The 19,425-nt window shown below is 23.1% G+C and overlaps 1 protein-coding gene across 1 annotated transcript in view; it reads left to right on the forward strand.

Moving 5' to 3' along the window:
* The first annotated feature begins 502 nt into the window (after positions 1–502).
* Positions 503–19,425, forward strand: part of Nep3 (M13 family metallopeptidase neprilysin 3) — a 20,465-nt gene continuing 1,542 nt past the window's right edge. Inside the window, 11 exon segments of the mRNA XM_011496381.1 lie at positions 503–1,003; positions 8,967–9,080; positions 15,012–15,168; positions 15,693–15,902; positions 16,341–16,621; positions 17,659–17,757; positions 17,873–18,043; positions 18,128–18,276; positions 18,413–18,635; positions 19,289–19,422; positions 19,424–19,425. The exon segment at positions 19,424–19,425 is cut by the window's right edge and continues 321 nt beyond it. Coding sequence (XP_011494683.1) covers positions 8,967–9,080; positions 15,012–15,168; positions 15,693–15,902; positions 16,341–16,621; positions 17,659–17,757; positions 17,873–18,043; positions 18,128–18,276; positions 18,413–18,635; positions 19,289–19,422; positions 19,424–19,425 — 1,540 coding nt within the window. The 5' untranslated portion in view covers positions 503–1,003.

Below are 19,425 nucleotides of genomic sequence, written 5' to 3' on the forward strand. Positions count from 1 at the left end.
ACTATATTATGATGGAATATTTAAATGCATATCTTGAGTATTATTTTGTTGTTTTTCAATTTATATTTGGGGCTTAAAAATTGATCACACTTATCAAAATCGTAATAAAAAAAATCGAATTTTATTATATATTGCTAATTTTCTAAATAAACTACTTATCTCATCTTTATCAAAATTTAATTGTATTCTTTTTAGTTTACATTACAGATAAATACACGAAAATTCATCTCATCAAACGACTCTGATAATATTTAGGAAAAAAGAGAACTAGAGGTCCTTAATATACCATAATATTTTTTGGTTTTTAATTATATATATATATATATATATATATATATATATATATATATATATTTTTTTTTTTTCATTTTCCTCACAAGTTTATCATATTTTTCATTGAAATAATATTTCTCCACAGAAATATATGATTTTTTCTTTAATTTGGAATATAAAGTTGTAGGTGCTGTACATTCATTTGAATAATTGAAACTTGGCACTTTAATTCATTGGGGAGTTGATATTCAAAACATCAATTCCTCCCCCGCACGGGATTACGTGGTTATGGCACGTAGCTACAAATACACACGCGCACACGTTCCTCTGCATAAAATCAATAAAGGAACTGGCAGAAGGGGCGAAACATCCCTGCGACCGAACGCCGCAAGAGCGACAAAGTTTTCTGCTCGCAGGCTCACTGTGGCATACAAGAGATGTCTTCCTTGACAGCTCGCTAACTCTTGTATTTTTTTTCTTTTTTTTTTCTATCTAATCTAGTATTTTTCATGGTGCACGATAAGTCCGCCAGTTAGTGAAGGCTTAATTTGAAAGTTAAAATTCAGTGGCATGGAATTGTTTCCGGTTTAATTATTCGATGGTGTAGGTAATACATATTCCTGATAACTCCAAACTTACCAAGATGTCTGTGAAGGTGAGCTTCACGTTGCTCTAAACACTACGAAGAATAATTAGTCGAAGACTTTTAACGTAAGCCATAAAATTAAAGGTATTATAGTCAAACCTTCACAATTGCCATTGACTATGCAGATTCTAGATAATATTGCATAAATTCATTTTAATTTAATTCTTGGTTTTTTATTTTTGTTTTTTGTTGTTTGCTTTTGTTTTATAGAATTTCCTCAGGCATATTTAAATATTACCAATATAATTTTCGAATCTCATTTTATTATTTTTTTTTTTTTCATTATTAATATCATTGATGATTCGATAATTATTATCAGTTAGGTTCGCATTATTGCCTAAGCATATAAATATTTGTATTTATAAACTATGCATATTAGCGTAAAATTGATATTCGGCGATAGTACGGTTATTTAAATTATTCAATGTTTAATTTCGGTTAAATTTTATTAATTACAATAATAATTTGTCGTAGATAATGTAATTCTAGAATTAATGTCTTTTGTTAGCATACTTCTAAATTATTTAAAGTATAAAATATTGCATTAGATAATTTCATCGTTTTTCACGAGTATTATCGATTTTATTTTTAATCTATGCGAACTTAATTCTGAACTGAATTGTCATATATATTAACTGCCAATATTTAAAATTGTATAAATAAAAAAAAAAGGCAATTCCTATGAAGTTTTTGTTACATTACAGTAAAGTAGTGACAGCATACGAGAATTTTTAACATATTTTACGACTTCATTCAGTAAGTTTCTTAAATTAATTACTTTATTTTGCCTAGTTTATTATTATAAGTCTTAGTATTCTAATAATATGAAGAATTTTTAGTAAATATAAAATTTATTAAAACAATTTTATAATTTGATTTGATAGCTTTGATAATTTGACCAACTCCGTGCAATTCATAAAACAATTTGTACGACAGAACATTCTTTATTTTTCAATAATAAATTATTAAAATCTTCGCAAACCGTTCCCCTTTTTCGACAGTTGTTAATAATATAATAAATTGCAAACTTTTTTCATATAAAAACATTTGTAATATTTTCGTTAATTTGAAAAATTAATTGTAATAAAAACTAATATATTAAATTTATTTGAAATTTTATAAATAATTATCACATTCTTAAGCCTATAGGTTTTTATAGTAATAATTATCGATAAATTTTTTCATTGATTCAGAATCTTGGTTAAGTATATATTATTAATTTGGAAATCTTATTTAAACATATTTGGGTAATATTTAATTAATGTAATGCAAGTTATTTATTAAATACATGAATCCAAGCATTTATTAAAATTTTTCCACAATAAAAAGAAACAATCTTCTATTTATCTTAAAGTATGTATAACAATAAATGAACTATAAATTAATACGATGAAATTAAAGCTTTATAGAATATGATATAATTATTTATTATCCAATGTTTATTATTTGAATAATTTATTATTGGAATTTTAGCTATTGTTTGAGAATAACACAAATCTAATCTTATAAATAACATAATCAGATCTAATAGTTACATTACATCGAATTTAATTAAAAATTCATCAGCTAAAACGAAAAGCCATTTATAAAATCATTTCAAAGGTAATTAATCTTAATATTATACAGGTTTTTATGCTTTTTGAATAATATGCATTCAAATATGTTTATTTACAAATTTAAATGATAATATCAAATTATATTATGCAGATTAATTAACGATACAATAATTCATTTTATTATTAAAAATATATTAGTAAACGTCTTCTCGATTTTGATTTGTTAATTTTTAATAACTATGTGAAAATAAAAGGATTTTTTCTGCTCAAAAACTGCAATAAAACTCCTGCTCATAAAATATTTGTCTTCAATCACGTTAATTTTATAAAGGAATATGTAAATTACTAAATCAAAAATAAAACAAGGAATTGATTTTATATTTTATTTTACTTATTAATTTATCATTTATTTGATTAAATTATATCATTTATATAAATATTATGTCATTGGTATAAAATTGCGTAAAATTCAAAACATTTGAATAATTTCATTTCAATTACTGAATTTTTCTTGTGCAACTATTTACATGGAAATTACAGACTTGCTCAATTTAAAATTGTTGTTTCAATTGTTAATTCCAAAGAAAATCATTAAAAAATTATTTACCGTTTAATTGAATGAAATTCCTTTTAAAAAGCTTAAATTTTAATTATAGGAGTACTTATGATTATTAATGAAGTGGTATAATGCCAAGAGAGTTTACACCCATTTATATTTTTTAAAACTTTACGTATGAATAAAAGTTTTTCGTGCATACTGTTTAGTATAAAATATATTTAGTATTATTTTTATATCAGTGTTAACGATTGATAAAAAAAAAAATGCTAATGTGAAATTTGTACTGATTACAGTATAGTACAACTCTTAACTATTAATACTGGTATATATAAATATATATATATATGTTTACACACATCCATACTGTTTTGTTAAAGAATCTCTTATTCGCATACGCACACAACGGTAATCAAACTTTAAGCTGATTTAAAGACTTGAGTATATTGTATAATAAATGCCCATACATATAGCCGTCTTTACACCCTTAGAATTATCTAAATTGATTAGAATCCATTTAGTTAAAAGATAAGCGTATTTCAATTACTAAAAAAAAAATTTAATTAGTATACGAAGTACGTAGAAATTTCTCCAAGATAAGATGTAATGTACATATGGCGTTTAAAATTCTTAACAAATATAATTCAATCGATCAAGTAAATTACTTACATTACTTAGTTAATCGATTAAAGTAATCAACTCTAAGAAATAAAATGAATGAAATTATTGCTACTTATGAAGCTTCAGTTACAGATTAACGTATCGCGTTAAAATTTTTCGTTCTAAATTGTTGTATAGTCAAATTGGATTACTTTAAAATTTTCAGATATAATTGAATTAATTTCATTAAGCAATGTAAAAGAAGTCAAGTGTAGTGGTGATCTTGAGGATAAACAAAGCAATCGCATTCAAACGAATAGTCTAACTACTGTATTAGGAATCCAATTACTTAATAATACAATTAACATATTGTATCGTTTAATAATTCATAAAATTAAGAACGGGAAGAAAAAGTATAGTATATTGGCAAAACATTTTATATTCTTATAAAACATTTATGTAGGTCATGTTTGCACATCATGTTTCATATCCAATTCACGATAAGTGTCAACAATGTTTACATATTTCCTCACAAATATCTTATCATTGGTTGTAATTATATCTAATTAAACAACGTCGAAACAAATATAAAATTACCAGAAATAAAATAGTTGCAATTGGTACTCTGTTTTCTTTATAATATAAAATAAACCTTTCAATATAAAATCTTTCATATCTTTAATATCTTTTGCATGCTTTGTAGTAAAATTTTATAATGTTCAAACTTCCTCGTTAAAATCTTGATTAATTTCATTAAAAATATCATATAATACAGTAAAAAAAAGAAAAACGGAATCATTAAATCACGCATTCAAAAAAATAATTGTTAATCGAGAAAAAATAAAAATGAAAGATATATCTTTATATGTTGTGAAGTCATTTCTTTATCGATCGTCACTTTTTGAACTTCAAGTTAATGTTAGTTATAATATCATAGATATAATACTGTATATAAATAAAGACAAGTAGGATATTATTAATAATGATGATTAATTATTTAATTAAATTTATAGTTTGTTTTCTTTTGGTTTTATTAACATTGATTTATTAATTGGATTTATTAGTAAGATAAGCAATTGGATTAACAAGAAACTATTTTTGCGAATGTATGTATGAATAAAGCCATATTTACCATACAAGATATTGTGCATTCACAAATTATTGCTTTAAAATATAATCGTGTTTTGAAAGTTTAATCTCTTCATTGTGTACTGTATAAAAAAAAAAGTCTTTAAACAACGATATAATGAATAGCGTATAAAGTAAAGTGCTTAATGGGATTCAATTAATTACACATGTAAAATTATTTAAAAACAAGTCTACTGTGAAAATTTCCACAAAATTAATTATCGAAGGTAAAGATTTTATAATAAAAGTTACGCGCATTGTAATTTAAATATTTGCACATTGCTTCAATTCTATATATTCTTTTATTATACAAACAATCTATATTATAATATTGAAATTGATGTTTAAAAAATGACAATCGTAAAAGCTGTAATTCGATTCGATATTGCAAATTCTAAAATTCTCATTCTACATTTTGAGTAGGCAACGCAACATTTACCGTTTAATCGATAAATACACGATTAGCCTAAGATGCTAATAAAACGCTAAAACGAATGGATAAATATTTATAATTTGCATTATTATTGACTGCTCTCGAAATGCCTCATGATAAAATCGCTCAAAAACCGCCAATAATCAAACTGTAATTCCTAAGTAAATAATTTCGTTCCATTAAGAAAGCTACTTCGGGCTTTGAGCATCGCAATCCATACTCAATAACTAAGAGGACGAACGCATCCCGGGTGTCGGTTTTCTCCTCGTCCACGACACGACGACGCTCCACGCGACCCCACTCGAGCGGACCCGACGCTAGCGACGCTCGCCGAGGTGGCGGCTCGCGTCACGTGCTCGACGCGCGTCGCGCCCCCCGGCCTCGCGCTTTTCCCACGAGTCCCGCGCTATCCGGGATGCGCGTCGCAGTCACGGATTTCCCTCCTTTCCTCGCGTACGCGAATCGATCAGCCCGGCTTCCCGTGAACCGACCGCGCAACTGGGCGACCCGCGGAGGAAGAGCCCTACCAAGGGTTGGCACTGCTGCTTCGCACGACCGCCTTTGCCTTCTCAAGCGCTCAGGGCATCACGAAATTTTGGCGCACCGTGCCTTGCTCCTTCGGGTAATAATGATATCTATCGAGTGCCAATCGTTTTTTAAGACACGCATTGCCGTGGGGAAAGACAATGTTTTTTTTGTAAGCTTATTGCTTTGGGCATCATTGTTGTTGCTCCAGTAGTGTTAGTCAATGACATGCTAGCTTAATGTCTAGCTCAATGGTTTCATGGTTCGAGATTGTTTTTTCCACTGCTCTTGCCCGAAATTAGAATTTGGATGATATGAATGACTACAAAAATATCCAACGATTATAATGTCAATATACCATGTAGTAGAGGAAAATACGATTAACTTTATGTTTCTTAGCCGGCTGTACAAGTTGTAAGCTAGAAATATCAATGTGTGACGTTCTTTTTTCGAAGCTTTATTTACTTTATTGAGTGCTTCGTTCGATTTTCCTCGTGTTCTTAAAAGCTTAGCCTACTGTAAAAATGTTACTATGAATTTTAACATTTAAAATAGATTATTCTCGAGTAGATGTATTTCCGAACTAATCGTCCATTTCCTTTTGTTTATGAGTTAAGGTAATTGATAATATAATTTATCTACTGAATGTTTCTCCTACTCTGCCTTCTATTAATTTTATTTAAGATATAAGATATATACAAATAGTATTTTTACCACATGCTTTATATTACGGCACTACAAGCATAAGGAAAACGACTTTGCTTTTAAAATGATTTTACTTTTAACTCACAATACAGATTTAAATGCACGTAATAAGATTAATCAATGAATTATAAATTCCATAATTAAACAAACATGTTACAGTAATACATGATACTATTATGAACATAAAAATTATTTTACCCGTATTAGGCAATATTTCAAGTATATAACGATATTTTATTGTAATATTTTTATTTTAAAGATGAATATTAAATGATGATTCAATATATATATATATATATATATATATATATATATAATTATTATTATAATCTATACGCAACGATATATCGTGTATTATATTTTATAAACTATATTTGAATCCTTATATCCCTAGTATTTCTTATTGGCTCAAATTATTTCAAATTAGTATTATAAAATTATTATTTATGAGTATTATAAAAGTGTTCACGATGTATTTTGAAATCGAGACTATAGAGATATAAACACAAATAGAAAATAAAATTTTATAGTATTTTGATATACATATAAATGTGAAAAGTCGCATAAGATAAGACTTTACTATATCATGCTAACGACGAAAAGATATAAGAAAAAGACAAGACGAGCAATCTAAGATATATTTAGATGAGACGAACCATATTCATACATTTATAGATGTATATATAGATGTATACATACAAGCACGTAGTTGATGCACGTGCTTACGCAGAAAAAATATGCATGCATTAATATATATATATATATATATGAAATTATACTTATTAGTATTCATAATCAAGAGACCATTACCTCACAGTGTTATATTAAATTAATGTTATTATAATGTATCGTCATAATTCTTCAGCTTTACAATAGTATCTCAAAATTATTTTATAAAATATATTCGCGTTATGATCAAGCTATAAAAATGTGGAATTTTAAATAATGCTTTTTATATTATAAAATAATTATATTTATATATATATATATATATATATATATATTTATATATGTTTAATTTATCAAAAAAAGTCTGTACACATTCACACACACACACACACACACACACGCGCGCGCGCGCGCGCACGCACACGCACACACACACACTTATATATATATAAAAATATATATAAAAGAATATTTTAATTTGCAGTTACTTGTATTAAATACAAATCAATTTTTCATTTCAAATATTTGGTATTTTTACATGTAGATTTTTTCTATTTTATATATTTTACATATATTTATTATATGTAATTACATATATTATACACAAATATATTTTACATATATTTACCTCCTACATTTACTCGAAATATTTAAAAGATATTAATATTTAATATATAAATTACATATAGATTAGGAGAATGGCTTATTACTCATAATTAAAAGTCCTATAGTATGTATATAAATCGATAAACAATCATTTGATATATAATTTATGTAAAACAATATAAAATTATGGGTTGAGGAGTTAATTTGTATCAAATTTTTTATAAATAGAATTTTTCTTATATGTTTCAAATACAATAATTTCAATATAAATAATTTGTTATTTATTCACAATTTTACAAATCTGCAATTTTGAGAATCTATTTAAGAAATATATAAGAAATAGATCTAATGGATTTAAATTTCTTAAATAAGTATCTGATAAATATATCTAAATCTAAATGTTTTCATTTTAGATAATGTTTAACAATTTATTAAATATTTCTAATATAAATGATTATTTTATATAAGCTTTTTACAAAATAAAAAAAATAAATATTTTATACAATACTTGTAATCTACACTTTTGTTATCAAATTAATATAAATTATAAATTCATTGGAATTTATTTTTATTAATAATTGACAGATTTATATATTTCAAAAGAAAAAACTTTTATTTTCTTTACGAGATTTCAAATTTAAAACTTTTTTTTTTAAAAGATTAACTACTATCTTGGAATTATTATTTTATGACTTCATATCATTTTATTCGTTCTATTAATGAATGAAATTGTTAAGAAAGTTTAATAAAATATATGATTTTTATTAAAACTGTAATTATTGCTGGTCATTCTACCTCCATCCATATAAACAATGTAATGCAGTAATAATAAAATACATGTTCTTGTAGAATTGAATATAATATTTAATTTTTTCATTTATTTTATCATAATATATAATTAATATAATTTTGAAATACAAGTTACGTATAATCAAAAATAAACTATAAGTATAGTTTAATACTCTTATTTAATAACTTGTGCTTTGATCTGTAATATTTATTAAATTTAAAAAAATAAAAAAATCATCGGTATTATATTTTAGGTAATCATATATTTAAGAATTGAATATCTTACTTTTAAATCTTACAACAATATAAATAATATTACAAATATATTGTAATAAATTAAGTAATTAATATTTTAATGATCTTTGATGAAATTCGTTAAATATTGTTATTTTGGTAATAAATCTTCAATGTCCTACCATTCTTCAAATAAAAATATGAATTCTATTTTCAATATTTTCACATAGAATATTGTGCTTCCAGATGATGAGGTACAAACAGGCAGAATTTGAAGATGATAATGCCAGCAGCATTGGATCAGTCGCATTAAATAGCGATATAATCAGTACGTCTGCAACTCACATACGATATCACTCGGTTAGTACATTATTTTTCTACGACATATCAACTAAATAGCGCTACTAAGAATTATTAACGAAACAGTTTCTAGCCGCTCAATTAATGTATATTCAATATTCTGAACTTTAATTTATATAGATTATATTGCAATTCAAGCTATAACGCATTGTATATTTGATTTTATTATAACATTTAATATTATTATTAAAATTCAATATTAAAAAAATATATAAATTTATGAGCTTCAAAGCATTGCATAAACATTTTACAATTCGATATTTTGAATTCATGTTATTCATTTATTCGCAATATAAATATTTATTATAATTATAATTGCTTTTTTTTTTTTTTAACCTAATATATTGTATTCCAACGATCTATAAGAATTAATAGATATTTACTTCTTAACAAAATTGCTGAATTTCTAAATGGCATGTTTTCTTAATATAATTAGTTCAATTATCTTTAATATTGTTGATTCTATTCCTGAATCTTATACTGTATTGATGATTAGATTATTCGGTTTAACTGCACTACTTGTTACATATAGAAATAATTTTAATATTAAGAGCTAAATAATAGTCAGAGTATTAATTTAATAAATACGAGAACGAGCAGGAGAACATAGAAGAAGTGAATATTTATCCTATAAAAGTTCCAAACACTTGTTCTAAATAAATAAGCAATTCAATTTCAGGATAAGTTACTTTTGAATTACCATCATTATCTTTTTATAAAATTAATAGAATGTAACTATCAATTAATTTCTCTAGTAACTCATTGTAATCGATGATTAACAATCTCTATTGCTTTTTAATCAAATGTATCTTTAAAATTCTAGAAATTCTTCTGCAACGGAATGAAAGTTTTTTTTTTTTATATTGTTAGCATATATCATATATATTATTGTGTTTAAATAAATTATATCGAAAATACGTATAGCCCGAATGAAGTATGAAAAAAACTTTTAAATTTATTTATACATTAATCGATTCAATAACTTATCAGACCACGTATAAATCATTTGAATTAATGAAGTCAGTTTCATTTAATACTTTCAAATAATTGCAATTAGTATTTCAAATCTATTTATAAATAATTGATTGATTGAGATAACCTTTGATAGAATAATTAAAGTATTCTATCGAAATTGCTGTATACTCTTATAGTAAATTGGAATATAAAATCAAACAGAAAATGAGAATGAATGATATTTGAAAGCTGATATTATTGATATCTCTTAATCTAAATTTGTCGATTGATTAATAAAAAAAAATGTAATTTAACAATAGGTGATACATCTTTGTTAAATGATTTTAGCTTATAAAATCTTTAATTATTAATGTTCTGTATTTAATTTCTACCCTTTGTTTAAATAATAATTTATCGTATTTATATTACAATAATGTTTAGATTAATGTAGACTCACGATTTTTAAATGAAAATATATATTTTACAATGTCTGAATACCTTTCTGTAATTAAAAATTGCCCATCAATTTAATGTCATTTTATTGAAATATTTATCATAAATTTAATTGTAATAGAGATAGATATTGCACAGATTAAAACTCTATAGACCCTGAAATTTTTCAAAATAAATCTTGTTTCATCAATAAGTATGTGGTTAATAACCTTTTTAATTTTTAATTCTTAATTAATATTTGCATTACACATATACATGCACATATCACACATCACATATATATTTTATATCATCGTTAGAAATATTTTTTATTAAATACATACTTTAAAAATATTAAAAGTCTGATATGAATTAATATTATCAATATGTCAATAAAATAAAATGATATTCAATAGTTTTTTTAATACTAAAAAAATTCTAATTTAATATTAGCATAAAAATTGATAACTGTCATAAACATTATTTAAACTACATTTAAATAAAAGGTTTACATATAATTTTCAATATGTTTAATACTATCAAAAGCAAATCTATTTAATACAATTTTCAAACTATCATGATATTTAAAAATATAACGATAAGAAATTTGTTATATTTATTGTTTAATAAATCATATGTTGCTATTGTATATCATTGTAATATTATTTATTAATATGATAATCAAATTAATATCGAAAATCTTTAAATTTATCATTTCACAGATGCAAAAACGACATAGTATTCATTTTTATTATCGGTCTTTATTTATTTAAATACCACTTAAATTACTTTTAGAATTTTTTAGAATTGAAAATGAAATACAGCTATTCTGATATTACCGTAGGATTATATGTAAGTCTATAAATATTTTAGTTTGAAAATTTAATATAGTAATTGTATAAATAATACAAAATCTCAATAATATTTAATATTGTCTTATAATATAATTATCATTACATATCCTTTCTCTATTAATAAATTTACTTAAACATCTATAATATTTATTTATTTCATATTATATTTTACAGTAAATTTTTGTTTCATTTTATTATATTTCTATATTTCATAGAAAATTTTATCGAAATTGATTAATGATTTGAAGAATGTGTTAAAATAATATTTATAGAATATGAAATAAGAATATGTGTATTTAATTATGTACACAAATAATTTGATCTTTTAAAAATATCGTAAATTCTATGTTATAAAATGTATGAGTAATAACTAGGAACATAAGGTAATTTTCATTTACAAACAAGAATTTGATAGCCCATTACCGATTATATAAATATTTCGATAATTATGCTTTATACGCAGGATATAGCTGCTCTTGCAATAATTGACTTGAAAAATGAAAAATAATTACAATAGTGTATTTGTGAAATGGTAAATAGAAATGTTTAATTATTATTTTCTTATATTTTAGATCATTAACAGCTGAACGACATAAATTGTACTATTGTCAAATAATACAATTCGTAAGCAATGCTAATATACATATAATTTAATGCATTAACGAATAGTAAACAGTAAAAAAAATGTATATATATATATATAATACAAATAATAATTTGGATGCATGAAAGAATAGAAATATTAGTACATTACCACACTGTTGTTGTTGTTGTTGCTGTTGTGCATTACCATAATGTAATTTTTATAACTTAAAATTATATATTTCAATTTAATTTTTAACTATTACATATTATGTGTAGTAAAATTATAATTTATCAAGATTATATTTTTAATTAGAAAGGAACAATAAAGGAATTTTGGATTCTACTAAACTTGTAAAAAAGGCTAATAAGGTAATTTTAGCCCACAATACTCTTTTATGCACTAAATGGAACGATAGAGTAGTCCTTATATAATGACTTTTCTTTCTACTTTCCGATAAAAGCTAAAATATATTGATCGGAGACGAAACTGTTTGGTCATATGCTTATATTAGCTTTCTCCCGTATACATACCCGATTTAACATTATTACTATTAAAAAAAATGCTTGACTACATTAGTATTGATTAACAATACGAAATTTTGTATTTTACAAGTTCATTAATGTTAATATTATTAAATAATTTTAATATAACTTAAATAAGTTCGTAGAAGAAGTAAAATGATTTGTATTGTTAATCAGATTTATTATGGGTTCGTATTTCGTATCCTGTAATTCTAATATTATATTATCAGTAAATGTCTCATTATTCTTTCATATCTGCTTATTTTTATTTCGATTATAATGCAAACATAAATCCAGATCATATAGTGGCCTGTCGAACACTGTTTGAATTAAAAATTTTAAATATTGTCTCATAATACAAATCTATTTACAAAAACTGTACTGCCATTTAATAAATATTCGAATTTTCCATTATAACACTGCAACTGTTTCGCGTAATATTTGAATAATACACTTTCAATCTCATCTGTCGACGTCAATGTGCATTCATTTGCAAATAGATCATTAATGATCAATATTATACACATTTTACTTCAATATTTTGAAAAATTATTTAACGATGCATTTCATTCAATATCCAATTAACTGATTCATTATAAGATTTCTTATAACATTCTTTTTTTTTTTAACTATTTTTTTTTTTTGATTTAATACTAAATGAATTAACATCATTGATTAAAATGTAAAACGAAATTTAAGTTAGAAATCTAAGTACAATAACGTTGCAGCTCATACATATTATTTCTCATATTTTAAGAATTTAAACTAAATAGATTAATGGAACATTGATATTATAATTCTATTATAACACTTATAATATATTATATATTTTTTGCATATTATTAATCTTTAATAGAAGAATTTAATATATATTTTACATAGGATTTACTAGTTTGACCTTGAAATACTTCATACAACGAATTGACATAACGATAATCTGTTATTCCAAATACATTACACGCTAATATATAATCATATACTATGTAAATATCTACAAGATAATCTGTTTTATTTATCGGAGCTTAAAGGGAATGTCGTCGTTATTTGTACTGGGTTACTAGGGTACGAAAATATAATTCCTACCACACAATTCTATGTTTACTAATCATTAATGGATAATAATCCTATTATACTGTATAATGTAATCGTTATTAACATTATACATTTAATTATATCATATTTTATAATATAATACTAAAAATTAAAATAAAATAATGTTTGGTAATCCGATAATTTTTTTTAACTGATGTTTCAAATGATTATTCCAAACAATGCATTAATCAAATTATGCACGTTGAAATATATATATTTTAAAAATATTTTATCAGCAAATCATCTATAATTTTCATTATTTACATCATAAAGTGTAATATTGAAGTATTAATTAGTATTGAATATTTAGATATAAATATTTTAGATATTGAATTACAAATAAAACTAGTTTTATTTTTTATATTATATTCATTGTTTTGTATATAATGCTTTAATATTAAGATTTTTTTTTTTAATTTCAATGTTATTTTTTAAAAGTATTTGTATTTTATTAAATAGTATATGTACAAATACTTTTGAATTGATCTTTCTAAATTATTAATTTCTTCTTCTATATCTAATTATGTTCTAATCCAATATAGTTTAACTCGAGGTATTTATTTTCAAAAGAAACGAAATTAATTGATGGTATAATATAAAGCAAAAGACATTAATTTTTCTCATTAAGCTAAGTTTTATCATTATGAAATTTTTTAGACTTTTATATAATATAGTTTGTATCTAATCGATGTGCTTATGCTTCATTCTTTTTCTACTTCAATGTTTCCTTTTTAACCGATGTATAGTATTTAATTATTTTTAATTCTATATAAATCTACTGAATAATAAAATCACAAACAAAGTGAAAATTGATAAAAAAGATTTATTCTTTAATTAAACTATTATTAATGTTACTATTAATTAAAAAATTCAACTTATACTTACAAATATATAATGTATAATGATTTTAACGTCCATTTTTTTTTTTTTAATATAACGAAAATCTTCATTGACATATTTATTTATACAATACGAATATTTAACTAAGATATTAAACTTGAAATTTAAAAAGGTTAGTAAATTCTAGTTAAATGAAAATTATTTTTTGATATTTAAAATAATATTCGCAAATATGTTATATATCAAATTAATTAATCTTTAGATAATTAAAGAAATAAATTTATAATTTTATAAATTTAAATATTTTAAATTATGTTTCTGTATATATATTTGAGAAGATTATTTAAGAAGCAATGTAGAAAGTTTGTAAATATATATTTAACCGTAATTTATAAATATTTTAATTAGACTAAACCAAAATTTTTATTAATTTTATTTTGGCTTTAGTATGCCTAAAATTATAAACTATAAAAGAAGCTCTATCGTGCAGAATATTCAATAAATTCATAATAGCATTACTATACTAAATGGAATAGATGGGAAAAAATGAACAATGTACATAAATTCGGAAATTTTATTAGATATATTTATTCATTGAAAAGTTGAATTTTATTAAATATCATATAATTTATGGTATACATTTGAATTTCAGGGTTCGTCATTATGGCGAGCGAGAACTATATTAGAAAGATGTCTTATTATTATATGTGCAGTACTCTTACTTATGGTTCTTATACTCTCAATAGTAATTAGTAGTAAGAACGGTTGGGACGAAGCGCAAGTACTTCATATTACATCACACAATGAAGGTATTTAATGAATTATTTAATAAATTAAATCAGTATTTTATTAAAGGCAATTACAATACAATATTAGTAGTATATAAAACAATCGTCATAAATTTTGAATGTATAAAAAATTTTATTAAAAATTTATTTTAAATTCATGAAACGATTGAATCGGATAATATATAATTAAATACGTTTAAATAAATTTATTTACTGTATTCTGTCAAACAGAATTTGAGCAATAGTTAAACATTATAATAAATATTCAAAATGCACACTATAATAATAAATTTATTATTATAATGTACAATATGTATTAATATAATATAAAAAATATAATATATTGAAATTATAATAGAGTATAATAAAGTAATTATCGGAAGTATAATAAAAAATATAATGAAACAATTACTATATTTATAATCAAATAATAATTATAACTTTAATAAAAATAAGAATAACACAAAATGAATAATAATAAAGATTGTCGTATAGTAAATGATGTAATTTTCCATTTAATTATTTTTTAAATTCTATATTTACAGATGGCTCCCATTGCATTACAGAGCACTGTGTGTCGGTAGCAGCTTCTATAATAAATAGTATAGACTATTCTGTGAATCCATGCGATGATTTTTATCAATACGCTTGCGGTGGGTGGATTAAAAAAAATCCTATACCTGATGGCAAAAGTATGTGGGGCACGTTCGGTAAACTAGAGCAGGACAATCAATTAGTGGTGAAAAATGTTTTAGGTTTGTTTTTTGTTTTGTTTTTGTTTTTTTTTCATCGACTATTCTAATTTCTCAATAAAATTAAAAAGTCTGTATTCATATTTAAGAGATTCATATTAAAAGAAATATTGTAATTGAATATTAAAAAAATATTTCACAACAGAAAGAGACAATTTGCAATATTTCAGAATAAAAATGATATTAGTTTTATAAAATTAATATTATAATGCATGCCAATGAAATATATAGAAGAGAATTTGTTTTGTTATAGTAAACAGTAAGAGAAACGGAACGTTTTATTACATTCGTAATATCAAGTAAAATGATAGTTTTCAATGATATAATGGTGAATGGTGTTTTTTTTTTTTTTTTTTTTTTCTTTACTCAAAAGTATTGATAACTTTGATTATTCTTATGCTCATAATATATTTACGTAGGAATAATTTTAATATTTTTCAGAAAGGCCTTTCGCTAATATGAAATCGAAAACTGAGAAAAAAGCTAAACAGTATTATATATCATGCATGGATGCAAACGAAACTATAGAAATTTTAGGTGCTAAACCGATGTTAGATTTATTAGAAAACATTGGGGGTTGGAGCATAAATGGAAAATTTAATATCAGTACGTGGTCATTACAAAATAGTATGCATGTATTGCAAAATGTATATAATATGGGTGGTTTATTTTCTTGGGCCGTAAACGAAGATGATAAGAACAGTAGCAGATACATTATTCAGGTAATTATAACTATGAGTATATATAAGTAAATAAAAAGAATATAAAATAACTATCTTATTCATATGGTGATAAATGTAAAATATAGAAATTAACAAGCAATTGTTAGCAATCGATCTAATAATTTTATTTAACTCATTAATATTTCAATTACTATTTCTTTTCTTTATTACATTATTTTCCTAATCCCTATACATTTCTTTAATAAAAATTTATTTTCAACAAATTAGTCTTTAAAATTGCATTGGAATTGTAAAATATAATTAAAATAAATAATAATAAATTCATAAATCTAATTACATAAAATAGCTGAATCCTTTTCAAATTCTTAAAAATATTTATATTTAAAAATGTCTACATTAATACTGATAACGATATACCATTTAATCTAAATTAAGAATTATTTCAAAACAAATTAAAAATAAATTTAATATAATGCAATGAAAATAGTTATTCATAATATATATTTTTACAATATTATGAATAATTTTATTAACTCTATCAAGATTTAATAGAAATAATTATTAAAATATTTATTTTCTATATGAGATGTTTATTTAAAAACTTGAAATTTAAATTCTTTTTAACGAAATTAAATAGTTGATTTTAAAATTATAATTTCAATGTTCAATTTTTTTCAATAAAATCATTTTTATTTTTTTTGTTTTGTTTCAATATATATAGAACATTATTTTATATATACGATTTTATACGTAATTCTAAAAATGCAGATGCTGTTTATAACTTTTAGAAATATTACTTGTAATAAATATTGTAATATTAAATAAAATTCATACATCATATTAACAGTTAAATGCTATTATATATCACGTAATATTTTATAAAAGATTTTGGCATCATAATTATTATATTATATTAATACATTATTATATATAATAACTATAATTATACTATATTATAGTTATTATTGTATGAATAATTTGTATAATTATAAATAATTAATTAATTTATTGTATGTATTTAATTTTTATTTCCTATAATACTTAAAATTTTAAAATAATCATTAATTTGTTTACAGATTGATCAAGGTGGCTTAACTTTACCAACTACTGATAACTATTTAAATAAAACGGAACACGGAAAAGTTCTAGCAGCCTATTTAGATTATATGACTAAGGTATATTAGCGAAATTTGAAAATAAATATTGTATATAAATTGTATAAGTAATTATATAAGTAGTTGTGTAGAAATGTCTTTAATATTTTCTATATGTTGTATTATTCTTTTATAGATTGGTGTTTTATTAGGAGGAGAAGAAAATTCAACTAGAAAGCAAATGCAAGATGTCATTAATTTTGAAACAAAATTAGCTGAAATAACAATACCGCAAGAGGAGCGCAGAGACGAAGAAAAATTATATAATATTATGACTATAAGCGATTTTCAAGATAAAGCTCCATTTGTACGCAAATTAAATTTTTTATTAATTAAAAATCGAAATTTTTTAATTAGTTTTTTAAATGATTTTGTTATTTAAAAATTTTAGATGTCATGGATTGATTACTTTCAAAATGCCACTCTTATTGTTAAGAAGAAGATTACCAGCAAACTCAAAATAGTTAATTATGCTCCCAAGTACTTCATAAAGTTAACAAAACTTGTGCAGGATTACAACAAAACGAATGAAGGAAAAGTGTACGTCCTGTCCAATTACTGTACGTGTTGTCGAGGCGTATGTGTGCGTGTATGCAACGGCTTCAACAATATTGATATTGATCCGTTGAAAGTTTGATTGTGTTTCATTCACTTTTATTTTATTGGTTGTTCACAGAGTCCTGAATAATTATTTAGTATGGCAAACAGTAAGATCACTTACCTCATGTCTATCAAAACCATTTAGAGATGCTTACAAAGGGTTACGAAAGGCCTTAATTGGCTCTGAGGGCCGAGAAGAACAATGGCGTTACTGTGTGAATGACGCCAATAATGTCATGGGTTTTGCCATTGGTGCAATGTTTGTTCGTGAAGTTTTTCATGGTAAAAGTAAACCCATGGTGAGTTGTATTATATTGGTTTTTATACATTAAATATGTCAAAATAATTTTAATAAAAATTTAATCATTTATTCATAGATTTTTAGCGATATTACAAATACATAATATAAATAATGAAATATAAGTTTACTTATATTTGAACATTATTGATCAGTTTCTGTACTTTTTTAAAATGATATTTAATAACCATAAAAAATATAGAGAATTATACTTTTGTATCAATGAAAATTAATTGTTCCAAGAAGTTGAATATTATCCAAAATTTAGAGTGTAGTACAAGATTTTAATAACAACTTGTAAAAACGTTTAAAAATATTTACTACTCTAAAGTTATTAATTTTTAAATTAATGTTTACTATTCTTTAATTTTTTAAATTATATATATATATATATATATATATATATATATATATGTATAATTAGTATATTATAGTAAACTTTAAATGTCAATGTACTGATCAATTCAATAACATTAAAATTGATGTATCAATAATTATTTTTAATAATTTCACGAATTTTATTTATCAATTTAATAATAATAACTGAATTTGTATTTATATAAACGGGTCTTTATATTTTTTATCTTATATTCTTCAAACTTAATTTAGAACTAATAACGGGAATTAAACAGAATTACTTGTTTGTTTCATTAGGCAGAAGAGATGATAAATGAAATTAGATTAGCTTTTACGAAAAATTTGAAAAACTTAGACTGGATGGATACTGAAACTCGTAAATCAGCTGAAGAAAAAGCAAATGCTATCACTGATATGATTGGATTTCCGGATTT

Source organism: Ceratosolen solmsi, unplaced genomic scaffold, assembly GCF_000503995.2.
Source record: "Ceratosolen solmsi marchali unplaced genomic scaffold, CerSol_1.0 scaffold29, whole genome shotgun sequence".
Lineage (NCBI taxonomy): Eukaryota > Metazoa > Arthropoda > Insecta > Hymenoptera > Agaonidae > Ceratosolen > Ceratosolen solmsi.